At 37.7% G+C, this 27,957-nt stretch overlaps 2 protein-coding genes across 8 annotated transcripts in view; one reads left to right on the forward strand and one right to left on the reverse strand.

Moving 5' to 3' along the window:
• Window positions 1-16,664, reverse strand: part of DCAF17 (DDB1 and CUL4 associated factor 17) — a 30,267-nt gene extending 13,603 nt beyond the window's left edge. Inside the window, exons 1-10 of one of the 6 annotated variants that reach the window (XM_060411109.1) lie at window positions 16,576-16,664; window positions 15,370-15,473; window positions 12,634-12,724; window positions 10,347-10,434; window positions 9,959-10,095; window positions 9,127-9,205; window positions 7,801-7,890; window positions 6,280-6,384; window positions 5,869-5,974; window positions 415-557 (exon numbers count right to left, since the gene is read on the reverse strand). In XM_060411109.1, the coding sequence (XP_060267092.1) occupies window positions 415-557; window positions 5,869-5,974; window positions 6,280-6,384; window positions 7,801-7,890; window positions 9,127-9,205; window positions 9,959-10,095; window positions 10,347-10,434; window positions 12,634-12,659 (774 nt within the window). In that variant the 5' untranslated portion in view covers window positions 12,660-12,724; window positions 15,370-15,473; window positions 16,576-16,664. Of the gene's footprint in view, window positions 1-414; window positions 558-5,868; window positions 5,975-6,279; window positions 6,408-7,800; window positions 7,891-9,126; window positions 9,206-9,958; window positions 10,096-10,346; window positions 10,438-12,633; window positions 12,727-15,369; window positions 15,474-16,174 lie in introns of those variants that run through there. The other 5 variants (XM_004004602.5, XM_060411110.1, XM_042243729.1 and 2 more) reach the window with 5 other exon arrangements.
• Window positions 16,665-16,817: 153 nt separating this feature from the next.
• METTL8 (methyltransferase 8, tRNA N3-cytidine) overlaps window positions 16,818-27,957 on the forward strand; it is an 84,178-nt gene continuing 73,038 nt past the window's right edge. For both annotated transcript variants that reach the window (XM_060411112.1, XM_012133908.3), the window contains exon 1: window positions 16,818-17,048. The gene's annotated coding sequence lies outside the window, so the exon portion shown is untranslated. The remainder of the gene's footprint in view (window positions 17,049-27,957) is intronic.

Raw genomic sequence — 27,957 nt, forward strand, 5'->3', positions numbered from 1 at the left:
GAATTTTCAAATGTTAATAATATTTTAAATTCAGGGTAGTACATACAAGTATTTGCTATATTCTTTGTGTTCTCCTGTACTTTCCACTGTTTACAAATTACCGATACAAACTGAAAAGTAATTCCTGGGAACGTGGACCAATTAGAGAAAGTGAAAAGTGAAGTTAGTCAGTACTGTCCGACTCTTTGCGACCCCATAGACTGTAGCCTATAGGCTTCTCCATCCATGGGATTTTCCAGGCAAGAGTACTGGAGTGGGTTGCCATTTCCTTCTCCAGGGGATCTTCCTGACCCAGGGATTGAACTGGGGTCTCCTGCATTGCAGGCAGATGCTTTACCCTCTGAGCCATGAGAAGCAGAGCATAAAGAATTTCTGATATTAATTTACTACTAAAGCCTGACCACCATGATTTACCAAGGAATTGTCCTTTAGGGCACAAATATGGAAAACTCCTTTCTGTTTCTTCTTATTAGGTGTAATGATGTAGTGCCAAGGATGGCCTCCAATCTGAAAAGCATTCTCCAGTGAGGACACCTCAAAGAGCAGTGGCGGTGTATCTGCAGAGATGGGCAAAAGGAATTTATTAGCTTCTTTGTTCTGGTAGCTTTGGAACATTCATTAACTGAATTCAACCTTTCTTTGCATGTATTTCTACCAATGAGAAATGACTATGTTCAAGGAAATAAAATACAATCTGGAAAGAGGCTTACTGATAAGAAAAGGCAAGTAGCAAACAGCTGCTAGGTTATAAGTCAACTTTCCAGACATCCATTTTCAGGATATGTGTGACATGCAACTGGAGGGCAATAAAGTGGGCTGAAGGTGCCTATGATGGCAAAAAAATGACACGGTACACCTAATAAAAGCAGTTGCCATTTAATAAGTACTTCGGTCAGATACTATTTCCAACTCTCATAAAAACCAACCAGGTATTAGGGCTAATAATTCCTTCAAATGTGAGGAAGAGATCTTTCATATTCTAGACTAACAGGTTATATTTAGCAAACTTTACAAGAGAAGTTGCTTAAGTTGCTTAAGTTTATGCAGTAGAAGTGATATTAGTCATAGTGAAAGTAACCACTTGGGACGGGTCTTGTCACAGTGGAAGTTTTATCAAAGGAGAGCCACTACTACTAGTATTAGACAAGTTAATTTTAAGGTAATTTAGATATATCTTGTCAGCAACTGTCTTTTGGAGGTTGACACCACAAAAGGACTATCTGTTAGTGCTTCCTAGTCCTCTTCTTTGATGATACTTAATTTTATACGGAGTGTAACAGACTTACTTTTGGAGACAAGCATAAACAGAAGGTGCTGCTGCTTCTGAAGACTAGAATTCTTTGGGGAGAGCCCTTATGAAGATACCGCTTGGCCTGTCTGGGAAGGTGTCTAATCTGAGTCCTTTGTTTCTAACTTCAGAGTCTAATCTTTGGTTTATGAGGCCACCACCATCTGTAAAGGGACTTGTCTTAGGGAGAGCATTCACTACAGAGTCACATGTTACATATAGAAGTGTATGCCTGGTTAGGCCTCTGCATAAGGGCAACTTACTACTTAAAGCTACACAAAGGAGAAAAACAAATAATGAAATGTGAGTTCACAAACTGAAGTCTTCAGGAGAAAGAACAGACAGATACAAACAAATCAAGTACATTTAAAATACCCTTGAAGAAACCTTTCAAGGAAAGGGTGATATTCTTAATATATAAAGAGTTTTTTTTTTAAGCAATAAGAAAACTATTGACACCCAAATAGATAAATGGGCAAAACCCATCAGTCAGTAAATTATGAAAGATATATAAACATCATATGTGATAACACGGTGGCTACCAAATGATGGTGGATGAGGAAAAGAACCATGAAGAGAAAAAAGCAGAATGAGAGTTTGAGTTGGGGGTTAAAAATTTAAGTAGGGAAGTTGTAGAGAATATAAAATAGGAACTCATAATGAAAGAAAATTAATGCAAAAAGATGTATTTAAGAAGAAATACTTTTCCTAGAAGTTGCTAAAAATGGCCCCAAAGTAGCATCAGGACTTGGCTCGCTACAACTCTGGTGTGTCACCGTTGGCCCCAAGATCCCAAATTTTGGTCTCTAATTCTATTCTCAATTGAAAGGGCTAGGAGTTTGCAAAGAATGGCTGATTTCACACCTGCGATGAGGAAATCTCAGTATTATTAATATTACAGGAATGTTCTTGTACTTTCTTATAAGCACAGAAAATTTTAAAAACCTAAATGTCCATAGTAAACTGGCTAAATAAATTTACAATTTATGCATATGAAAGTGAAAGTTACTCAGTCGTGTCCAACTCTTTGTGATCCCATGGACTATTCAGCCTATAGAATTCTCTAGGCCAGAAGACTGGAGTGGGTAGCTTTGCCCTTCTCCAGGGGATCTTCCCAACCCAGGGATCGAACCCAGGTCTCGCACATTGCAGGCAGATTATTTACCAGCTGAGCCACAAGGGAAAGTTACACATATAATGGTACATAAATTAAGTTCTTAAAACCTCGAGGAGCTTAATTAGCATGTGCACACATATAGAGAGGACTACTCTTTGGCAAAGATAATACGACAACTGCATTCAAAAAGTATCAGAAAAAAATATAATGAAAACTAAGTTTTCCTTCCATGTGATTCCCTCAAAAGTAACTATCATTTATCATTTTTCTGTGTGTCCTTCCAGATACTTCAAGCAATCCTCAAAGCATGTGCTCACATCTATATTTTTAACATATGCATATGAATACAACACAAATGAGACTGTTTATACACATAGTTTTGCACTCCTTTTTTCACTTACTAATAAATATTGGAAACTTCTCTATAAAGGAGCAAAAATAATTCCTATTTCTTTTTAATAATTAAGTTTATGACATAGCCAAACAATGAAAGAATACCAATGTCACCTATCAATATATATATTGTTTCCAATCTTTTGTTGTTAGAAAAATGTTATAATTATATGTTTGTCATTTTGTACACATGTGAATATATCTGGGATAAATTTATAAAAATGGAATTGCTCAAGGAATACATGCCTTTAAATTTTCGAAATATATTGACAAATTGTCCTCCACAAGGGATTCCAACAATAAACAACAGTGTCTCTTCTATACTTTTACCAATGCTGTTACCTAACTTTTTGATATTTGAGAATCTAAATAGAAGTATCTCATGGTAGTGTTAACTTGCACTTCTCTTTATCAGTGACATTGGGCTTTGTCCTTTCCTAATTAAAAGTCACTTATATTCCTCTTCTTCTGCACAATATCCTTTGCTCATTTTGTTGTTGCTACGTTGTCATTTTTTCTTACTGGCCTGCAGAACTCATATATAATGAGGCAATTACCCCTTTATAATGTATGTTGCAAATATGTCCCCTATTTGTTGTTTGAATTTTGGTTGGTTTGTGTGTGTGCTTTTATTTACTTTTATTTCTGCTTTTACCATGAAGCACTTTTTATGTAGCCACATTTAGCAATCTCTTCTTTAATGGCCCTGTGGTTGTGTCAGAAAGGTCTTCTCAACTCTGCGATAAAAGGATTCTCTCAGTTTTCTCACAGAACTTTAAAATCTTTGATCCACCTACTGTTTCTTTAGATGTAAAGAGACAGGACTCCAACTTTATTTTTTTCACAAGACCATCTATTAAATAATCCAAACAGAAATTAATATTTGTAATATATTATCATTTAAAAGTAGATTAGGCTACAGATAACTATAGGCAATGAATCTAAAAAATTATATGGTGAGTGAAAGATGCCAGACAAAATTACATATCATATGCTTCCATTTATACAAAACTCTAGAAATCCAGAGTGGAAGAAAGTACATTCACTGGTTTCTGAAGGCTGGGGATGGAAGGAAATTGACTGGAAAGGGCACTGGGGAACATTTTGGAGTGATTAAAATATTCTAAATCTTGATTGTGGGAGTGGTTTCATGGATATAAATATTTGGCAAAACTCAAATTGTACAGTTTAAATGGCTGCATTTAAGTGCATGTAAATTACACTTCAAAAGAGTTGATTTTTGAAAAAGCAAGTTACGAAACAGTGTTCACGGTATGATTCTCTTTTGGTTTTAGGCATATATACATTCTAAGATTACCCAAAAAACACAGAGGTGATAGCAGCTAATGCCATGCAGGATGACTGTGAGTGTTTTAAACTTTCTCTATTTTATCATTGTTTCCTAATTCTTCTATAATGAAAATGAACTCCTTTGTCTTAAAAAAGTTACTTAAAGTTAAAATAAGTATTATTTTGTATAGGTTTTAATGATCCTGAAAAACAAATCTAGAGAAATAAACTGGATTTCAGTCAACATAGTCTGAAAAAATACAGTTTCCAATATAATACATTACTCTTCTAAGCTAAATGTCTAACAATTACTGTATTGTTTTACAATGGCACATGATTTCATAGATCATATTTTCAAATGTTATTGTTTTAAAGCTGATAAAAATGAGGCCCATAGAGGTTAAGTAATTGCTCACTACCATACCACCAATTAGTAGTGGAATTTCATTCTCATAGGAGCAGACCAAGATTGTGATCCCAAATCCAGTCTTCTCTCTGTAAACGGGGACCAAAATCACAGCACAATCAGGGGCTCCATGAGCTTTCTTTATTACCCCGTTCTTTGTTTTACTTGCTTATTATCTGCATTTCAAAGAGAATAATGCTACCATTTAGGGAAACTCTCTTCAAAATAATACATATTAGTTATCACTGGAGTCTGTAGTTTTCAAATTCTTAACAGATTCCTGCCTTCTGTATTAGGAAATGGCAGTCCACTCTAGTATTCTTGCCTGGGACATCCCATGGACAAAGGAGCCTGGTGGACTGCAGCCCATGGGTCACAAGAGAGTCAGACATGACTGAGTGACTGAGCACACACAGGAGGTACTGCTAAGGCTGCTTTTACAAAACTGCCTAATTCAGCTCGCCCAAGACGCCTAAGAATTTGAGTAATCTTTTAAAAGTTTATTTTGAGCTTCTTGGATAATTGGCTATACTGAACTCTCTCAGTCCTCACACTTTGTTATTTACTAATAAAAAGAACATTTCCTTTCTCACAATTAAGTCTTTCATTTGTTTCTTGATCTGTTGATGATGTAATATTATATAATAATAGAAAAAAATTGTATTTTGACTCATATTAGAAAAACCCTTGGAGTTTTACCTAAATACGTTTGTTTATTGGTTAGAAGTAAATGTCTGCAACATGATAAAAAATACTTTTTAATGAACTAAGAATAAAGATAAACAAACATTAGGATAACAAAATATATTTTCTTTTTAAATTTACTCATGATTTTTATATCTATCTGTATTAAGATAGATGCAGATTGTATTGATGAGATGAACTCTGGTCAGTTATGGTTTATCTGACATACTTTGCTCAATTTTGTAGCAGTTTTCTTTTCAACAAACTGCTGAATTTGATAAGCTAATTAAACATAGAACATTTTTATTATACTTATAAAATTGTATATAATTTTCTTTTTTTGTGCCTTATTGATCTTTAAGTTGGATAAATTTCACTGAATTGCAAAACTTGAAGTTCTAAAGGAGCTAAGGTATTATCATTTGTTGCAACTTATTATTCTGTAGATAAGGAAATCAAGACCAGAAAGGTAAAATCACTTGCCAAAGGTTAGAGATCTCTGGCCAAGCAAGGCTCAGCATCCCCAGGCCTTTATTTCAATGAATAACAGATTTCTGTGAACACTTATGCAAAAGCAAGGAGCATAATGAATTGAATTTAGGAAAAAAACATTCGGATGATTACAATTAATCACTATCAATACAACCACTTAATTTTTAACGTGAAAAAAGTACTATATTGTAGCCATACCTGTGATTTTAATATTACAAGGAATGCCAAAGGGAGCCTCTCCTACAGTTCCAGTAGTCCCACCCCATCTGCATGCACACCCTAAGTCAAGTTTCTGTTGCATGAACTAAAAACAAAACAAAACAAAAACGGTGGCTTTAGCACCTACTTATTTGCTGTCTGGAGAGAGAAAAAAGAATTCAAATTCACATGTATATGACAGAGGAAATGTCTTTAGCTATTTAAGGGCCTTTCTATTTCTCTTCCCACCCCTCTTTTAAAGGTTACTTTGCCTTTCTGCATTTGTACAGTTTTGTAGAGCTGAAATCTATACCAGAGCCTTATGTTAAAAATATCTCCTTAAAAAAAAAAATCATACCTCCATTCAAATCTCAAGTTAATCTGAATATGGCAAATTTGAATTTTCTCTACCTGCTTGGTGATGGCTTGGAAGCTATAAAGTCTGACCAGTCCTGAGCTGTACATCACAATCAGTATTCCATGAGACAAGGTGGCATCTGTGACGTTCCCGAAAATCTGAGGGGAAAGGTAGACATCACCTGAGAAAAGACCAGAAGGCCAGTCCTCTGAGTTTTCACCGTGGTATGTGTATCTGTTTAATATTCAGTTTACCACTACAACACTGCTGCCTAACATTCCAACTTCATTATAATTTAGGGACTTGCAGCTAAGGTATTATTAGGGGTGAGTGGTAACCTCCAGGGTCTGAAACTGAAGTCCTAATGGGAATTTAATATATATCCTTCAAAATGATGCAGCAGCTTTCATTTATTCCAGTTTATTCAAAATCTTGTAATAACAAATCCCTTGCCTTATGGACACAGGTGTAAACTGAGCCCATTTAATTCTACCATGCAATATTTGCATGGCTGAATAAATACCAGGGCCTATTCTTTATAAAATATTATTTATATAGGGACCTTTTTCAGCTAGTGGTGAAAAGATCTGATCTAAGAAAGTAATTCTAATAAAAAATAGCCAACTCGAGAATTTTATCATTACCTTGTTCTTTAAACATCTAATACTATTTGATTTTTTAGTCATATAAAAACCAAACATGTTAAAGACCAAATACACACAGAAACATTTAACCTAGCTGATCTCGAGTAAGGCTTTGGCTCCTTGTTCCCTGTCTCTGTTCTGTGCACTGGATCCTGTTGTGATGCTCCACAGAGCTCTGATAAAGAACTTGATTTTGTGCCTCTGTTAATATTTAACAAAAGCCAACCAACATAGGCAAATATTCATAGCAAGGAAAGAACAAGTAGAAATTAAGTGAAAATCTGTTTCTGTTTCCACTCAAGATAAATCACTTAGTAAAGGTTTATTACCCCAGCAAAGAGCTTAAAGTACATTCTGAACCTGGCCCCCGGGTAGTCTTATTACGCATGGTAAGTGAAAGATGTACTTTAGTTTCAAATAACCACAATCAAAATCAAATCCCTCAGATGATTATCTTGATGTAAGAATAAATAGAAACAATCTATAACTCCATTCCTGTTGTAGACTGTAATAAGTGTACACAATTACTTAATCCACAAGCACAAAGAGAACAATTACATTCATAAGTTGTGTTTTTTGTCATCTCTTAAAAGGCTAATTATGGCTGGCTTTGTTTTTGACTAGCCCATGACTTTCTATTCCCTGATCCTTGTTCCCCACTTTGTAAAGGATTTGTGTAATTCAAATGTATTTTCAAATAATGAATGCTAAAATAAAGTAGCCACTCTATTTTAAAATGTGGTTTAATCTCTGGAGTCAAATATAAGTTCAAATTCCAGTTTCTCCATTTACTGCCTTTAGGATTTCGGCAGCTGCTTTTAACTTTCTAATTAAAAACTTTACCAAATACCTAATCAACAATTAAACAATAATATCACATCTTAATGTCAAAAAATTAATATTATAACTGAATGAGAAATGAGTTCTTACCTCTTTGTTGATCTCCAGAATCCCTATGAGTGAAAAAGGTAGCACACGGAACACTGCAAGGTACAGCAAAACAGGCTGTTGAATGCCTGCCTAAAAGGAAAGACTAACATCACAGACAGCTCTCAGGAATATATTAAAACCACTATTTTCCTAGTGGTTACCAGTGGGTAAAGGGGACAGGCAAGGGATAATACAAGAATTAGGGCATTAAGAGGTACAAACTACTACGTATAAAACAAGCTACAAGGATATACTGTACAACACAGGGAATAACCCAGTATTTTATAGTAACTATAGATGCAGTATGGGCTTCCCAGGTGGCGCTAGGGTAAAGACTCTGCCTGCCAATGCAGGGGACATAAGAGACGCGGATTCAATCCCTACGTGGGGAAGTGCCCCTGCAGGAGGAAATGGCAACCCACTCCAGTTTTCTCACCAGGAGAATCCCATAGACAGAGGCCCCTGCAGGGCTAAATAATCTATGGGATCACAAACAATCGGACACAACTGAGTGTCTGAGCACATAAATGGAGTATAACCTTGAAAAATCATGCATCATTGTATTGTACACCTATAATATACACAATACTGTGTAACAACTATACTTCTATGAACATTTTTTATAAAAAACTTTTAATTAAAAAATAAAAGCACTCTATTTTCATCAATTGAAAACCATCCTCTATCAAATTGAAAAGCTACTTAAACAGGAAAGCCTACATGTTCAAAATATGTCCACTAAACCTTTAGCCCTTCAGACACTACAAAATACACACACACACAAATCTATTAAAGCAATCATAACAGTAAGCATTTCTTAACAACACAATATACTTTGTAAAAAACATACTTTATATAATACATAACAAAATGTATGTATGTACTAGGTAATAGATGTTATAATATAAATTAATATATTGGATTATAATATAACACAATTTAGTTTATATTGTAAATTGGAATTCTCATCATCAAGAGCCTAATCAAAAGACATAGCATTATCATGGTATATCATTTAACACTACACTAACATGGCTAAATGAAATAGAAAAAATGTCAACAGTTAAAACTTGAGTGATTTATCTGCTTGAAGAAGGTAGCTTCTTTACTTTGAAAAATAAGGTTTAGTGAATATTTTTCTGCTATGGAATGGAAAGTAATCTGTTATACTTCCCCAGAGTGGCTTGAAGAGAATATTTTAAATTGGTGGTAAACAATTTTGATACCATGCTTCAGAAATCAAAGATCATTAGTTCTCTCATAACAAATTTTCAGACAAGTTTCTCTGGAAACAAATTATTTTACTGAATTTTTAAAGATGCCTACCTGCCGGGCCAATGTTGAACCTTTGTTCTGAGCTGACTTGACAGCAATGACTTCTTGCGGAGTGTCCCAGCTCAAGTATCTTTTAAAAGAATAAAGAGAAGTTTACTCATTTGGGTCAGTTTCCTTATACTTCAAATCAAAATATAATAGATATTTTATAAGCGAACAGTTTTTCAGTTACTTAAATTATAAAAGTAATTAATTAAAAAAATAAACAAAAGAATTCCCTGAAGATCCTCATATGCATTTATTACTATTTTTATTTATATATATATATATATAATTTTAATCCTTCTGGAGTCTCAATGAATAAAAATTGTGTTTGATCTGTCAATATTCAAAACTTTGAAAACCAAAAATCATTTCTGATGTAAAACAGAAGTCACAAAAAACATTAAAAATGTTACACTCACATTTGGCATGCTTATATTCATTCTAAAAATTTACATCTAATTTATAAAACTATGAGTTTATAAGTAACAGTTCTTAGATTACACTAGGCAGGTAATTTAACCGCAACAGACTAGCTTTCAGAAAAATCTACCAAAAAATATATCCCACATAAAAAATACTATCTGTAAAAAGTAAATTTTTTTTTAAAAAGGGTATCTGACAACTACTAGAGGTTAGTTACTTATGAGGAATACAAAGGTAAATGACAAAGGGTCTCCATCCTTAGATCTTCAAAAGCAGTCATGAGGAGAGATAAATAGATTTATAAACTGAGATCCACATATACAATGGAAAACTTACAAAAAAAATCTTGAAATATCCTAGACCATAAATCTCAATTTTTCATAATCAAATTTTAAACAATAGTCACAGTTAATACCTGAATTTGCAATATGAAGCAAGATATATTTTCTCAAGGACTTTTCCCGTAGTTGCTGATATACGAAGTAGCCAATTATGAGCAGTCAGTGCTATGAGTGAGGACTTATAATCTGATGGATTGGGAAGCATTTCTCCCTTAAAAGAGATAAAACTGAAACTGCTTGATCATGAACAATCTACAGTAATCCATATCCAAAGAAAACAGCTAAACAAATAGTCAAGTAAATTTTAAAAAGAAATATTAATGCAAAAATAAATAAGATGAGGAAAGATTAAAACTGTGAGAAATGATTTTCATTATTAATTTATTAAGTCAGCTTATTCACATAGAGTGCTTAAGCAGTACCTGAAATAATTATTTTTTCATTTAGTCACCAAAATTGTACCTCTTTTGTGACCCCACAGACTGTTGCCTGACAGGCTCCTCTTTCCATGGGATTTTCCAGGCAAGAATACTGGATGGGTTGCCATTTCCTTCTCCAGAAATAATTATTAATTATTAATAAGTAAGTATTCAACAAATGTTAGCCAATCATCATCATAATAACAACAGTAATACAAGTAATACTAATGATGCTGCTATGATAACAATAAGAGTTCTTAAAACCAAGTATAACATTAGATAGCATAAGTGATTAAGAGTCATTTTCTAGAACAGAGGTTTCTTTATTCTAAGACTTGTTTTCCAATTGATAGAAGTTAAAATGGAAAAAAAGCAATTTATCCCACTAGTCACTGTGGCTCTACTCTAACTCCAGATGGAAAGCTAACATCCAGAACCAAAGCAGCCAAAGAAGAACAGAGATGGACCTAGTTTTAAAGATAATCCCTGACTCCAATGAACTACCCCCCAAAAAAGGCATATCTGCCGCTGCGGAGCTGCCTTAGGTTGGAAGTCTAAGGCAGGAAGAGAAAGAGAAGCCAAGGGTTCTACTTTGATTTGTAGAATAAAAAGGGAGTTGAAAGATGAAAGTTAAGAATAGAGAAGTTAAAATTAATCTGATGTTGCTTAGGCTGAAAAGTGAATAGAAAAGAATGCAGGCACATTTATTTTACTTACACACCTTAAGACTTGTCACCTCTTTCAAATGTTAGGGAAAGAAACAAGGTTTTTGTGTGTGTTTGTTTCCTGGTTGTGAGTGTGTGTTTAAACTTATTAGCTACTCAAGTCTTACCCTAAAATCATAGGCAATGATGTAAATTTTTTTATTCTTTGATGTCTTATGTAAGTATTATCTCAAGGAATTTTTAAAGTTTTAAAAAATATATCACCTATATCTTGCCTATTAAAAAAAATTAGGTAGCAAACGTAATAGGTTTGAACTATTTTCCTACTAAAAGTTGTATTTCACACAGTCTCAGAAGAGAAGGGTGCTAGTTTAAATTTAGTTTCACAATGAGTATATTAACAACAATACTATATGCTTTGTTGTTTTTCTCAATGGAAAATCTTGGTTCACTTCAAATAAGAAGAGCAAACTGTTCAAAGAGAAGTGAGATTAGGAATTAGGTTACTGGAAACTTTATTTTTGTAAAGATTGCTCTAAATTTTTGTTGCTTCGCATTGATGTCTTTCAAAATTTTTCTCAATTAAGAAATCTGTCATCCTCTTCCCCTCATCAATGAAAGTGGATTAGAAGGCTTTAAACAGTTATTTTTAACTTTCAATAAGGAGTTGGGGAAGAAAATGTAGATTTAAAGCTTCTTATTTTTAAAAAGGAAACTTCAATGAAAAGAGAGTAACTGTCCAGGGAAAACTACAATTTTATGTACAAACAAGTCTTTTTTTTTTTCCTTTTAAAGAATTTTAATAATAAATGCAAAGCATAATCTATTAACTTTAAACATTATTTTTGGTCATATATTCTATTTTTCCTAAAAAACTAAACAGCCAGATTGAAAGACTGGATTCACATGCTGCAGTACTCCATAAATGTTTCTTATAACACTGATACCATGGAAAATTAATAGTTAGAAATATAACTCAAAATAGGAAGTTCTATGATCAAAAGAGTTGGGAAAATGGTTTGACAGTAACCATGCACATTAGTATTATTATAAGTATTGACAGTACTAAAGGCTCTGTGAAGTAATTCTACAAATAAATTTGTTTCCCAACTTCTCTAGCAAGGATAAGATGTTAATATCTTATGAAAAAAAATGTTCTGAAAAATACACACAGGGGTAATATGGATATGATGGAATGAGTTTATCTATTATTTTATTTTTCATCTTATTATTTCCTAAGAAGATTAATAGAGGAAATCCATAAGAATCTACTTTCAGAGTCATGAAACATAACTGCTGCCCTAAATATTTTGTTGTCTCAATATATTAAGTAGAATAATCTCTTAAACACTGAGAATAACTACAAACTAGCTTATATTGCTTATGAAACCTTTAATCAGTTCATAACATTTTCTAGTTTTCAAGATTAAAAAATGGTATTAAAAGTTAAAAGTATATTCATAGTATTAACATATAACTTTTTAAGACAGAAGTTACTTCATGAGGAAAAATAAAAATAAAAAATATGCTCTCTTTTGCTTCCTTTCAAGGTTTAAGAATCACTATGATACTTAAACGGATTATTTCTTTATACAATATAATAACAATAAGCAGTTCTTCTAGACTACAAATGCTTTAGAAACATGCTATAAAAGCAAATCTTACCACTGGGCATTCCCATAATAAAGCATCTTCTATTTTTTCTGATTTGGAACATTTTGGCATTTCATAAAGTTTTCGTGGCTCTGATGCAACACTAGGGGGAAAAAAGATTATTCTTCTTCATAAATAAGATAGTGTTTGCTTGGATTTCAGCGATTTTTTAAATTCAGAGATTTGGAACACCAAAAATACAACTTGCTGCTTGCTTTTGCTTTCCTCTTCTTAACTAAATGTCAACATTACTTTTTAATCACAAAATTCATAATACACATTCATAGAAAAATATCAAATATGTAATAAATTATAATAGCACAAAACTATCCAACATTAATATTTTGGTTCAGTTATTAATATTTTGGCTCATTTCACTCTACTTTTTCTTTATACACTTATACCCACCTGCAGATCATTTTCCAAAATTAGAGCATATTGAATTGTTTCTTTACCTGTTAACATTTACTATCAATATCTCTGTTGAATTCCACCTTCATAATCTGTTATTCCAACATTGTGAAATGAAAATTAAAGAGTTTCTTTCTTTCAGTAGAAAACTAGTAGATGAAAAAGATAAAAAAGGAAACTTCCCAAACCAGAAAGAAAAAAGAATTAGAAAAAAAAAACAGAACATCTAAGGACTGTGGGATAATTAGAAAACGTGTAATGTATAATGAGAATACCAAAAGAAGAAGAAAGAGAACAAAACAAATGTGGGAGGTATCAAACCAATTATATCAATGATCACTTTAAATGTGAATGGTCTAAAATACACCTGTCAGAAGACAAACTGACGGAGTGAATAAAAAACAGGACTTGAATATATGTTATATACAAGTAACCCACTTTAAATATAGACACAGATACATTAAAAGCAAAGGGGTGGAGAAAGATATACCATGCAAATACTAACTTAGAAAAAAAAAAAGCAAGCAAGCTGGAGTAGCCATATTCATATCAGACAAAGCAGACGTCCGCACTGAAAATTATCAGGGATAAAGAGTAGAATGATATAATGTGAATGCATCTAACAACAGAATGTCATAAGATTGAGACAAAAATGATGGAATACAAAGAGAAACACACAAATCCACCATTATAGTTAGAGACTTCAAAGCAACCTGTCAGTATCTGACAGATCCAACAAGTAGAGTCGGTAAGAATATAGCTGAACTGACCAGTACTGACAATCAGCTGGCTCAAACTGACATCTTTAGACTACTTCAGCAACAATACATTCTTCTTAAGCCCATGTGAAGAGCTCACCATGACAGACTACACTCTGGGTCATAAAATACTACAATTTAAAAGACTAGAAAAAAATATAAAATATGGTCTCAGACCACAATGGATTTAGGTTAGATACCAATAACAGATAGTGGTAAAATCTCAAAATATTTGGAGCTTAAATGACACATTTCTAATTAACACAGGGGTCTGGCTTAGTGGTAAAGAATCCAACTGCCAATGAAGGAGACGCAGGTTTGATCCCTGGGTAGGGAAGATCCCCTGGAGTAGGAAACGGCATCCCACTCCAGTATTCTTGCATAGTCGGACATGGCTGAGCAGACAGCACAACTGAGGGACTGAGCACGCACAAAGAAAAAAGGATGCAGGGAAAACGGTGCTTAGAGGAAAATGCATGGCATTTAATATATACTTTAGGAAAGGAGAAATGCTTCTGGGCTGGTGAACACATGAAGATTCAGGAAGAGTGACATGCTCAGAGGGCATAGAATTTCTGTGCTCCTTCCCACATACCTTGCCCTGTGCATCTCTTCCATCTGGCTGTTCCTGTGTTATAAAGTTTTATAATAAACTGGTAATCTACTAAGAAGCCAGTCACCAAAAAAAAAGTCACACACACACACAAATCAAGTATTTCGTGATTCAATTTTTTTGAAATGTCCACAATGGGTGAACCTATAGAAACAAAGCAGGCTAGCAGGTGCATAGGGCAGAGGGTGGTGAAGGTATGGTGGCGATAGCTGAGGAGCAGTGTTGAGATAATGAAGATGTTTTAAAGTTAACTGTAGTGATGGTTGCCTATACGAACCATCAATGGTTCATCAAGTCATTTTCACTGAATATGAATTTCAGGGATGTAAAAACTGAATTGTATGCTTGAAATGGGTGAATATTAAGCTGTTATATAAGAAAATAACCCTACTTTTTTAGAGGTGCAAACTTAAGTATGGCATGTTTGGAATATGTTTTAAAATATTTAGCAAAGGTATAAAGGAAAAGGATATGGGGACAGATAAGCAAATGTGGCAAAAATCTTGATCCTTTTTGAGTCTAGCTAATGAATGTATGGGGGCTCACTATACTATTTATATATATACTATATCTACTACATTAGCAAGTCTGAAAATTTTCTTTTAAAACAAAGGCAAGTACTTTCAAACCAAAATACAGAAATTCTTCTCTAAAACAGCATCTAATTAATAGGTACTTGGATCTCCTGACATCTGGTATCCCTTAGGCAGAATAAACTACTACACTCTACTCAGCAATCTGTCAATTTGCCTGCATTATAAATTCTCTTTAAATTGGTATTTACACAGATGAAACCGCAGCCTTTAGGTTTAACAAGATGTTAAATTACATGCATTTTATACCCTACCCTTATTTTGAACCTATTTTTCCATTCTGTTACACTAAGCACTAATGTAGGCATGTCTTTCAACAAAAATTAAAGGTCAATAGTCAAATGAATTACATCAAAAATTGTCACCAAGATACCTGCTGACACAGCACCGATAATTGTTAAAATATATTCTTCCTCTCTCATAGGCTATAGGTGATTTGGAATGAGTTGTCCAAACATTCTTAAATTTAGTACTTTCCTGAAAAACACAAGGAATTTCGGTTTAGGAAATAACTCATAAGTTTCTACTGTGCACCAATCTTAAATTGGATATTTAAATTTACAGTTTTCAAAATAACTTCAAGTACGTTCTTAAAAAATAGTATGTTCAATTCTTCCTCACTCTGCCCTCACATTTCGGCTTAAGTGGGGTAATTAATTTTTAGAAAAATTGTTTGCAAGATATAAGAAAGTTAAAACTAAAAGCATGTGCTGCTGCTAAGTCGCTTCAGTCGTATCCGAATCTGTACGACCCCACAGACGGCAGCCCACCAGGCTCCTCCGTCCCTGGGATTTTCCAGACAAGAATACTGGAGTGGGTTGCCATTTCCTTCTCCAACGCATGCATGCATGCTAAGTCGCTTCAGTCGGGTCCGACTCTGTGCGACCCCATAGACAGCAGCCCACCAGGCTCCTCTGTCCACAGGACTCTCCAGGCAAGAACACTGGAGTGGGTTGCCATTTCCTTCTCCATAAAGCATGTGACGGTTCTGCTAATGGCTATTTACTAATCCCCCAGTTTCAAGGCCGGGATCACCCTGCCCATCACTTGCGATCTTCTTAAAAGGGAATTATACTGCGTAAAAACTGCAGCCCAGCAGTAAGCTTGACCCTCCCCTACGCTCCCCACCCCCGTCGCCCCGCTGCCCTTCGTTCCCCTCCCGGCCGGCAGGCGGTCACCTGGCACACCAGCGCCCGCAAGATGCCCAGGTTCGTCCTCTGCACCATGCCCGCGTCGCGCGAGAAAAAGCCCAGCGCCCGGCGACTGAGCCGGCCGCACACGTTGGGCTTCTGGCTTGGGCCCATGGAGGCGCGGGCCCGGCGCAGCGGAAGAGGGGCGCGCCCCTTACTCCCGCGCCGGGAAGCGGCCACTATCTCCGAACCTCCTGGCCCCAACTCCTCGAGGAGCCCAGAAAAACTGACACCGGGAGCTGGGCCCGGAAGGGCACAGCTGTGGGGCGAGGGACGACAGAGCCGGCGCCGCCTGAGAGCGGAGATTGGGCAGGAAAAGAAACCCCCTTCCGGGCTGGCTGGGCAAACGCTCTCCAGCTCCGGACCCAACTGCAGACACTGCAACGTACTTAACGCGCAGTCTGCCGAAGCCGTTCACTTGCCGGGAAACGTAGTTCCCAGTGTCCGCAGGGGGATCTTGGCTTGTACCCAGAACTACAATCCCCATCAGGCAGCGGGCAACGAGCCCTTGCCTAGGCCCCGCCTCCAACCCGCCGCGGCCCCGCCTCCAACCCGCCGCGGCCCCGCCTTACCCCGCCTCCTCTGGCCGGGCGGAGGCTGCGCCGTGGGGTTGGCGTGGCTTTCCGGCTCTGTTCGCGACGCCTGGGGAGGATTGTGGGGGCGCTGTGCTGCCGCTTCTTGGTCTCTGTTCCGTGTTCCTTCCGTGCACTCAGGGGTCCGTCCCTTGCCACCCCTGTGCCCCCACGCTTGTCAGTCCCCGACTTTCGCTCTGGGAGCCCTGGCTGGGTGCCGAGAGGGGGGGCTGTGTCGGGTGCGACCGCCCCTACCCTCCCCACAAGGCAGCGTCCTGTGAAAAAGAAAGGTACGCCCTCGGCTTTCCCTTCAGTCATAACGTTGGATGTTGTGGATGGTTAAACATTTTGGGTCCTTGAACACTATGCTTTGTAATTATGAGTTAGTGGTGAAAATGCTGGCCTTACTACCAAAGTAGACTTGAGGCCCTCCCCTCCTCGGCCCGTGGTTGAGGGTTTTGCGATAATTGCTGCATTTTCCTTCCTCTCGCCTTTTCCCCCTCCTCTTTATTGAGGAATGAAATATCAAATATTACATTGTTGTTACACTGCCTAAGATGTTCCACGTTGATTCCTCTAAGATAACTTTGTGAGTGGCCCTCCCGGTCGGGTCAAGTTTCCTGTCATATCCTCAGGGGCTGTGTCACTGAGGATATGCCACTCTCGCCACACTAAGTTTTCAGTAAGCGTGTCCCAGAGGAGACCCATTGCTTTGTCTGTAAGTCCCTTGAGCGTGGTGCCTTTGCGTCTCCCACGTGGCCTCTTATTCAGACATGGGGCTAGGGTGTGATTGCATCGGACTGACAGGGCAAAAAGTACAGTACTCTGTGAGTGCGCTGTTTTTAAGCGTTTAGGATGAAACTTTTTAACCCTGCTAAATTTCCACCCTGCTAAATTTCCTTTGGGGCCTGGGTTTTTGCTGATTTTTCATGACTTATTTACAGCATACTGTGGAGTGCTTTGTATATTTTTAGAGAGCGCTATAATAGTTAATTTGGTAATTCATGAATGCAGCTGTCACTGAGAAAACAGACCCAGAAAAGATAACTGGATTTTCTTTGGCTGAAATGAAATTCAAATCATTGCTGAATTGAATTCATCTTTTTTTTTCTCCTTTCCCTTCACCCCCATTTGCTTGTCTTTCAGTGGTCTCACAAACAAGTCACCCAAGGGACAGTCGTCCTAGCTCCCCTCTTTTCCATCACCTTCAACCAAGTACTTTTGATTCTGTTATCCATCTACTCTTCATATCCCCCCCACCCCAAGTAATTTAGGGCCTCACCATTTTTTCACATTATTATGTTAAGTAGCCTCCTCTCTGCCTTACTTAAATACTTCCAATTCCAACCTTCCACACTGCTGCCAGTGATTTTTCTAAAGCAGAAATCTGTCATTTCCCTATTAAATCTTTCAGTGGCTTCCAGTCACCCAGAGCAGAATTTCTCAAACCTAAGTAGATACCTAGGATTTTCTATGGTGAACTTAAAATATGTTCAGTACATTAGATATATGCAAATATAAAACTGTATATAAACTCCTTATGTTGTATCTTTTGAACAACTATAATGCTCAAGCAGTTGTACATTAAGTGAAGCAAAACTATGTATGAAACAAATTCTGATGAATACTTATTCACTGATACCAGTGAGACTGCCGGACCTGTCATGCTTCACTGTTCTTGGGGGCGTGAATTCCTTACAGAAAGACCTGTCCTTACTGCCTTTGTTGCTGCTACTGCTAAGTCGCTTCAGTCGTGTCCGACTCTGTGCGACCCCATAGACGGCAGCCCACCAGGCTGCGGCATCCCTGGGATTCTCTAGGCAAGAATACTGGAGTGGGTTGCCATTTCCTTCTCCAATGCATGAAAGTGAAAAGTCAAAGTGAAGTCACTCAGTCGTGTCCGACTTCACGACCCCATGAACTGCAGCCTACCAGGATCCTCCTTCCATGGGATTTTTCAGGCAAGAGTACAGGAGTGGGGTGCCATTGCTTTACCCAGTGACTTCACCTCTTTTCTTTAGTTAAACCACTGTAAAAACCTTCCTTTGCTCCGTGTGTTAAGATTTCATTTGATCTTCACTTGACAAACACTATTTACGTAAAATAGTCTCCATTACATAAAATGTCTCTCATTAACCTGTGCCAATGACAAATAGTCCCATTTGTTAGCGAGTGCAGTTCTAAAGGCAAACGTGATTTGAAATCAATGAAATTTGATTGTGACAGTAATCAATCAAAGGGATGATCCAGAGTATCCTTTTGTTCAAAAAAATTTTGTTTAGATTTTTATCAAATTGAAAATAAAAAGTATCCCTAGGGAAGTCTCCTCATCTTGAGACTACATGTACCAATCCCTCAAGGTCTGTATAGGTGCTTTATAGGACAAAGTCTGTAAGTCTCAGTGTAGTATACAGGGCACTTGTTATCTGCATCTTGCCCACATTTTCAGCCTCATCTTTGCCCATCCTTCACATTTGCTCCTGTGGTTCTGACATCTTTCCTCCATGCTCAAGCCAGGGTCCCTTTACATTAAAAATTTTCTTTATCTGGAGCTCCCTTCCTCTCCTCTTATCTATTTATCTCAAGACTCAGGTATCTCAGCTCCTCTCAGACACTTTTCCTGACCCTTCCATCTTCGTGATAACCTTGCCTCTTCTCTCATGTTACTCTGCATTCACTGTCTGTGGCACTATATTAGAATTGTTAGTCTGTCTTTGCAACGTTTGTTTAGAGAGGTCCATTCATTCATTCAACATCCATATGCATTAACCACATTTTAGGCACTGGGCTATGGATGCATATGTATGTTGAATGAATGTTAGTCACTCAGTCATGTCCAACTCTTTGTGACCCCATGGACTGTAGTCCATTAGGCTCTGTCCATGGGATTTCCCAGGCAAGAATACTGGAGTGGGTTGCCGTTTCCTTTTCCAGGGGACCTTCCCAACCCAGGGATCGAACCCAGATCTTCTACATTGCAGGCAGTTTCTTTACTGTCTGAGCTACCAGGGAAGCCCATGTTGAATGAATGGGCTCTTCTAAAAACAATGTATGTATAGATTCCATTATCATTAACTAAATACTTTTAACATAGAACTATATTTAGTCTTTATTCTTTAAATGTAGGAAAAAACAATATTAATAAGAAGAAATTGTTGTTTTATTCGCTGAATTGTGTCTACCTCTTTTGCAACCCCATGGACTAGCTCACCAGGCTCTTCTGTCTATGATTTCCCAGGCAAGAATACTGGAGTGGATTGCCATTTCCTTCTTCAAGGGATCTTCCTGACCCAGGGATCAAACTTGTGTCTCCTGCGTTGCAGAAGGCTTCTTTACACTGAGCCCACAGGGAAACCCAGCCAATAAGAAGAAATAACTTCTAAAAAAACTTTTATCCCTAACAGTTCTCCCTATAAAGTAGATGTTTTCTTGTTGAAAGTAAAATGGCATAAACCCCTAGCTTAGGATTTGGAAATGACTTCTCTTAATTTGGGGCATAGAACAAACATTAATTCTTTTTTTTCATTCTGTGTCTACATGATGCCTTGAGAATACTTAACCATCCTTGCCATGATACTTTCAAGATGAAGAGATTAGAGTTCAGAAGTTAATAAAATGCTTTTTGTTCATATATTTTGTTTAAAGAGGGATAACAATAAATATATAAAGCACTCTGATTATTAAACCTAAACATTTGCTCAGAGACAAAAAAAAATTTGAACCAAGGCCACAAGAGGTCATTCATTCAACATGTAATTATTTTCATCTACAATGTGCTGGGAACTATTTTGGCATAGGGTTTAACTGATCAGGGAACAAGATCCTCACTTGTCCAAGGAGATAGATGGTAAATAGATTTTTAAAATATTTTCAGGTAGTGATAAAGTACTGTGAAGAGGATAAAACAGGGGGATGTGCTTGATAGTGTTTGGGAGCCCTGCTGCACCCAGAATGGTCAGGAAAGGCCTTTGTGAAAAGTGGAGTTTTGAACTGAGCCTTGAATGAGGATGAGCCAGTCTGCACAGAACTAAAGTTAGAGTAGTTCAGGCAGAGGGATGTTCCAGTGCAGGGTCCCCAGGGCAATAACAACGTTGGATTATTCTGAAACTATCAGAAAGCTAGTATGCCTTGTCGGGAGTAAGGAATTTTGGATTTTATTCTGTGGTGAAGGGAAGCCATAGGACACTCTGGAGAAGGAAAGTAACATGATCTGATTTGTTTTGATAAGATCATTGTGGCTATAGTGTAGAGAATAGACTGCAGGGGCACGAGAATGGAAACGAGATGGTGGCTGTGGCACTGGCCCAGATGAGCGATGGTAAATGAGCTGGAGTGGCAGGGGGAGAGGGAAAGAAGGGAACCGATTCAGGGTATATTTATATTAAAAGTAGAATGGATAGGACTTCTGATGACTTGAATGTTAAAGGTATTAAATAAAAAATATTAAAGACACTAAATAAAAAATCAAGTTCAGTTCAGTCACTCAGTCATGTCCAACTCTTTGCAACCCCACGGACTGCAGAACTCCAGGCTTCCCTGTCCATCACCAACTCCCAGAGCTTGCTCAAACTCATGTCCATTGAGTTGGTGATGCCATCCAACCATCTCATTCTCTGTTGTCCCCTTCTCCTCCTGCCTTCAGTATTTCCCAGCATCAGGGTCTTTTCCAGTTAGTCAGTTCTTCACATCAAGTGGCCAGAGTATTGGAGTTTCAGCTTCAGTAAACAGAACAACAAATAAACATCCCAAACTCCCAAGAAAAAATGGAAAGCAGGTAAATACTTGATGTGCTGTCAATGAAGGAAACAAATTCAGTTCAGTTCAGTCGCTCAGTCGTGTCCGACTCTTTGCAACCCCATGAATCGCAGCACACACCAGGCCTCCCTGTTCATCACCATCTCCCAGAGTTCACCCAGACTCACGTCCATCGAGTCCGTGATGCCATCCAGCCATCTCATCCTCGGTCGTCCCCTTCTCCTACCCCCAATCCCTCCCAGCATCAGAGTCTTTTCCAATGAGTCAACTCTTCGCATGAGGTAGCCAAAGTACTGGAGTTTCAGCTTTAGCATCATTCCTTCCAAAGAAATCCCAGGGTTGATCTCCTTCAGAATGGACTGGTTGGATCTCCTTGCAGTCCAAGGGACTCTCAAGAGCCTTCTCCAACACCACAGTTCAAAAGCATCAATTCTTCGGCTCTCAGCCTTCTTCACAGTCCAACTCTCACATCCATGCATGACCCCAGGGAAAACCATAGCCTTAACTAGACGGACCTTAGTTGGCAAAGTAATGTCTCTGCTTTTGAATATACTCTCTAGGTTGGTCATAACTTTTCTTCCAAGGAGTAAGCATCTTTTAATTTCATGGCTGCAGTCACCATCTGCAGTGATTTTGGAGCCCCAAAAATAAAGTCTGACGCTGTTTCCACTATTTCCCCATCTATTTTCCATGAAGTGATGGGACCAGATGCCATGATCTTCGTTTTCTGAGTGTTGAGCTTTAAGCCCACTTTTTCATTCTCCTCTTTCACTTTCATCAAGAGGCTTTTTAGCTCCTCTTCACTTTCTGCCATAAGGGTGGTGTCATCTGCATATCTGAGGTTATTGATATTTCTCCCAGCAGTCTTGATTCCAGCTTGTGAAGGAAACAAAGATTTTATTAAATCAACACAGTAGCATTATAGGCATTAATCCTGGAGAATGTTAGGATCTGTTCTATGGCTGGGGCATATCGGAAGAGAGGAATAAAATCAGGCCAGAAATAGGCAGGGGTCGGAGCTTGTTGGTCCATGGCAATGAGATGGAAAAAAATCTCTATAGAGTGAGATGTGACGTTCCCTTTAAGAGAGATAGTTGCATACAGCATCCGGGCAAGAGTGAAGCAGACCAGTTAGCAGGTTAATTGTGTAGTTTGGGTGACAGTGAGTCATTTTTGGTAATTTATTTTGGAATTAATTGAGGCTTTTAACGGTAAATTTTGTTCTTTTATTTTTCTCTGTATATTTGAATGACATGTAGTATCATTAATGGAGAAGGCAATGGCACCCCACTCTAGTACTCTTGCCTGGAGAATCCCATGGACAGAGGAGCCTGGTACGCTGCAGTCCATGGGGTTGCAAAGAGTCAGACACGACTGAGCGACTTCACTTTGACTTTTCACTTTCATGCATTGGAGAAGAAAATGGCAACCCACTCCAATGTTCTTGCCTGGAGAATCCCAGGGATGGCAGAGCCTGGTGGGCTGCCGTCTGTGGGGTCGTACAGAGTCAGACACGACTGCAGCGACTTAGCAGTAGCAGCAGCAGCAGCAATATCATTAAGTGTCCATTTAATGATGTACTACATTGTAGTACAGATATGTAGTTCATTCATTCATATGCAAAATCCAGAAAGATTTAGGTTTTTAAAGGATTGGTAGTAAAGTTTGCTAGCTATTTATTTTAAAAAGTATTTTACTTATTAAAAAGAACATGTATAGCTAACATGGCATAACATATAAATAATAAATAAATACCCAGAGAGCTATCATTAACCTTAATAAAACAGAACATAACCTAAAATTTTGACATCTATGTGCCAATCCTGTTTCTTGGATCCCTCTTTTCTCTTAATATAAATAAAACATTAAGGTTTGAATGTTTTTGAGCATCATGTAAATTGAGTCATAGTGCATATATGTACTCTTATACAGGTTGTCTTTTTTTTTTTTTCTTCAACATACTTGACAAAGTACCTGTGGGTTAATTTCATTTATTTTTACCAATATATAGTAGTTCATTGTGTGAATTTTCTACGGTTTACTTATCCATTTTCTACTGGCTGGGCTTTTGTTTCTTTTGGGCTTCTTATTCCTAGAAAAGTGCTGCTATAGACCTTAAACCTGTCTTTTGGTACACACATTAAAGAAGGTGTTCATTTTCTACTGCTACGTAGCAAATCACCCCAAACTAAGCACCTTAACTAACACCCATTTATAGTCTTTTTTTTTTTAAAATAACTCCAATAACTACTTGTCAGTATCATTTATTGAAGGGGGTCCTCATTTCTCTACAAATCTGTGGTGTTAACTCTGTTTATCAAGTTTACACTCATAGTCCACTTTAGGCTCGGTTTTCTGGTCTGTTTTTCTATTCCCAGGTTAATGAATACCTGACCACTTTTATAATAAGGCTTTTGAGCTAGTAGAGCAAGACCTCTATTGCTTTTCTTTAAGAGGGTGTTGCTTTTTTTTTTTTTTTCCATTTGCACTTGCCCTTTCATATACATTTTTAAATCCATTTAAGTTCTACAGAAACCTTATTGAAATTTTGGTTGGGATGACATTAAATCTACCTGTCATTTTGAGAACTGACATCTTTACCATATTATCAAATTATCCTATCTCTGAAAACAGTATATATCTCTCCATTTATCTGGATCTTTTTTAGTGTCTTAGCTCAATTGGTAAAGAATCTGCTTGCAGTGCAGGATAGCCCTGTTTGATTCCTGGATCGGGACGATCCCCTGGAGGAGGGAGAGGCTACCCACTCCAACATTCTTGGGCTTCCCTTGTGGCTCAGCTGGTAAAGAATCTGCCGGCAATGTGGGGGACCTGGGTTCCATCCCTGGGTTGGGAAGATCCCCTGGAGAAGGGAAAGGCTACCTACTCCTGTATTCTGGCCTGGAGAATTCCTTGGAATGTATAGTCCATGGGGTCACAAAGAGACACGACTGAGTGACTTTCACTAATGAAATTTTATAATATTTTTTTACTGGATTGCATACATAATTTGCAGTTTTCTAAGTACACTGTATTTTTGGTCAGTGTTGTAAATGGTATATTTTTAAGTTTAGGTTTTCTAACTAAATTTTTGATAGTATATAAACATGCAGTTGTCTGTATATTGATCTTATATTTAGCAACATTGTTCTTATATATTGATCTTGCTTGCCAGTGTTTATCTTTAATAGCAATAATTGTCATTTGTAAGGTTTGGGGGATTTTTCTACATAGCCAATCATGTCCTCTGGAAACTGTGACAGTTTTGTTACTTCCTTCTCAATTCTTTTACCTTCTTTACTCTATTTTTTCTTTTTTTTTGCTGTGTTGGCCAGGACCTACAGTGCAGTGTTGAATAGAACCAGTGATAGTGGACCTCCTTGTCTTATTCATGTTTATAAATGGAATACTTCTAATATTTCACCATTAAGGATGACATCATAGGGTTTCGAATGGTGCCTTTTGTTAGGTTAATGAAATTCTCATCCATTCCATATTTGCTAAAAGTCTTGTTCATTTTATTTTTAAATATGAACGGGAATTGAATTTTGTCAAAAACTTTCTCTGTAATTGCTGAGGTGATGATATGGTTTTTTCCTGTAGTCTGATAATGTGGTAATTACATGAATATATTTTTTAATGTCAAACCGAACTTGGGTTTAGATAAGTGTTTGTGATGTATTTTGTTTTTTTAAAAACTGTGGGAGTTGGGCAACTACTGGCTTCATTACTTGCTCGGCTCCTTGGACCTTTGCTGGCTCTGAGGGTTTCTCTTTCTCTCTAGCTGGTTTACTGGTGTATTTAACGTACTTGTCCAGCCTTTTAGGAATATTTTATAGCAGAAAGATTTTGGAGGTATCGGGTTCACCAAATTACCAGAACTAGAATTCCACTTCCTCATATTTTTAGTGTAAAAAGCTTCCATTAATGTGGAATGTGATCACCTACCACCGTTGCAGTCTTCTCTTCTTGTCTCTGTGCACAGTCATGCCCTTCCTTGCTGAAAGAAAGGAAGTAGAATTGTACGGTAGAAAACCTCACAGAAGGATCAGAAGGCATGAGTTGCAGAACCAGCAGCAGCAGTTGCTGAAATCTTGACCAAGCCACTTACTCTCTCTGAATTTCCTTCAATCATCTGCTAAGTGGAAACAGGACTGAAGTGAGAATCGCATAAATTTATAAACATGAACACATTGTTGTAGAGAGTTTAGGGAGGAGAACGTGTTGATTAAGTAGCACAGAGGATTTTTTTAGGGTGGAGATTTCATATGGTACTGTAATGGTGGATACATAACACTATGCGTTTCTTTTTTTCCAGTTGTGCCGCACATGGCTGGCAGGATCTTAGTTCCTCGACTAGGAATTGAACCTGTGCCCCCTGCAGTGGGAGTGTGGAGTCTTAACTAGTAGACTGCCAGGGAAGTCCCACACTATGCATTTAGTAAAACTCAGATAGACCTCCTCAGTAAAACTCAGGAGACCTGAGTTTGATCCCTGGGTCGGGAAGATCCCCTGGAGAAGGAAATGGCAACCCACTCCAGCATTCTTGCCTGGAGAATCCCATGGATGGAGGAGCCTGGTGGGCTACAGTCCACGGGGTCGCAAAGAGTCGGACACGACTTTCACTTTTCATATAGCTAAACAGTGGGCTTCCCTGGTAGCTCAGCAGTAAAGAATATGCTTGCCACTGCAGGAGATGCAGGTTCGATCCCTGGGTTGGAAAGATCTCTTAGAGAGGGAAATGGCTACCCACTCCAGTGTTCTTGCCTAGAGAATTCCACAGACAGAGGAGCCTGGCAGGCTACAGTCCATAGGATCACAAAAGAGTTGGACATGACTTAGCAATTAAACAGTAACAATAACGTAGTTTTACAGCACAGAGTAAAATTTAATGTATGCAAAATTTTAAAAACAAGAGGAAGAGGGGGTTCCAGGATATAATGCAGACTGAGACAAAAGAATCTAACTGTATTACAAAAGTATGCAGTGACCTCACTGAAAGGGGTCAGGGAAAGGTGCTGACCTAAGTAACTTTGAGACTGTGAGACTAAAAGCAGTAGGAACTATTCGTAACTACTGTCCTCTAGTCGATAAAAGTTTCCTACCGATATGGGTTAATAGTTCTGAAACTACTTCACATGTGTACTGGAATTGAACAATTAATAACTGTCTGGTGGATAATGGCAGCCAGATTTCTTACTGTTGGTGTGGGCGATTGTAGACAACCAAGAGTGGAAGGCTAGTATGATCAGGTGGTAATGGATTAGAGTTGGAGACATAAGTGTAAACTCTAGTTTAGCTCAACTGTAGATACAGATGGACATATATGGAAACATTTGTAGATAAAGATATTTGTATATGCATGGTGTAGTATATACACGTCTATTTCCTTGCTTTGTCAGTTGAGAGGGCCTAGAAGTGAGGACAACCTAAGAGCAAAGAGCACACCCAGTGCCCAGACCATTCTCCAATAAAAGGGACAAACACTCTGTAGAGAAATGGCTGATTCTAGGACGGGGTCAAGGAGTATACAGGAGTCTGCAACATCTTGTGGTGCCAGAAAGTAAGGAAGTGCTCAGACACACTGATGAGAATGTGTCAAAAGGATAGAGGAGGCAACTGAAAGAGGTTTTTAATGGCCGCAGCAGGAAAGTTTGAACAGTAAAATTAAATAGTATTAGGTTATGACCCAAAGTTTAAAGTAAATATCTGTGAGTCCATGCTGATATAAACAAGTGGTTGAATTAAATAAATGGGGAAGAAGATACCATTCTGTGCAAAAAATTTCCAAATAACTTATGTAGACACTCCACCCTTAAGAAGGTGGGGCATAACTCTCTCCTCCTTAAAGGTTGGCTGTGCATAGTAACTTCCTAAGAGTATGGTATGGAAAGTGGGGGAAGTAACTTTACAGTAGAAACCTGTCAGTCACTAACTCACCACTTTATCAAGGTTAACATCAGCAGTGGTAAGTCATGTTCCTATCATGTACCCTTGATATGGTGTGATAAGAATGACACTTTTTCCTCCCTAAAGCCCATAACTTCAGTGTAATCATGAGGAAAAACATCTGATGATGTTTTTCTAAAAATAACTAGGAAGCATTCTAAAGATAACTGATCGATACTTCTCAAAACTGTCAAGGTTTTCAAAAACAAAGAAAGTGTGAGAAACTTTTAGAGCCAAAGAGGAGCCTAGGGAGGCCTGATAACAAAGTGTCATGTGGGGTCGTGGATGGTGACCTGGGAGAGAGAGAGGATGTTAGGGTGGAATGAAGGAAAGCTGAATACGCTCTGAACTTAAGTTCATAATTATGTGTTAACATTGACTTGTTAATGGTAACAAATACATTATACCAATGTAAGATTTTAATAATAGGGGAAACTCGGAGAAGGCGATGGCACCCCACTCCAGTACTCTTGCCTGGAAAATCCATGGACGGAG

The sequence above is a fragment of the Ovis aries genome, chromosome 2 (assembly GCF_016772045.2).
Source record: "Ovis aries strain OAR_USU_Benz2616 breed Rambouillet chromosome 2, ARS-UI_Ramb_v3.0, whole genome shotgun sequence".
Taxonomy (NCBI): Eukaryota; Metazoa; Chordata; class Mammalia; order Artiodactyla; family Bovidae; genus Ovis; species Ovis aries.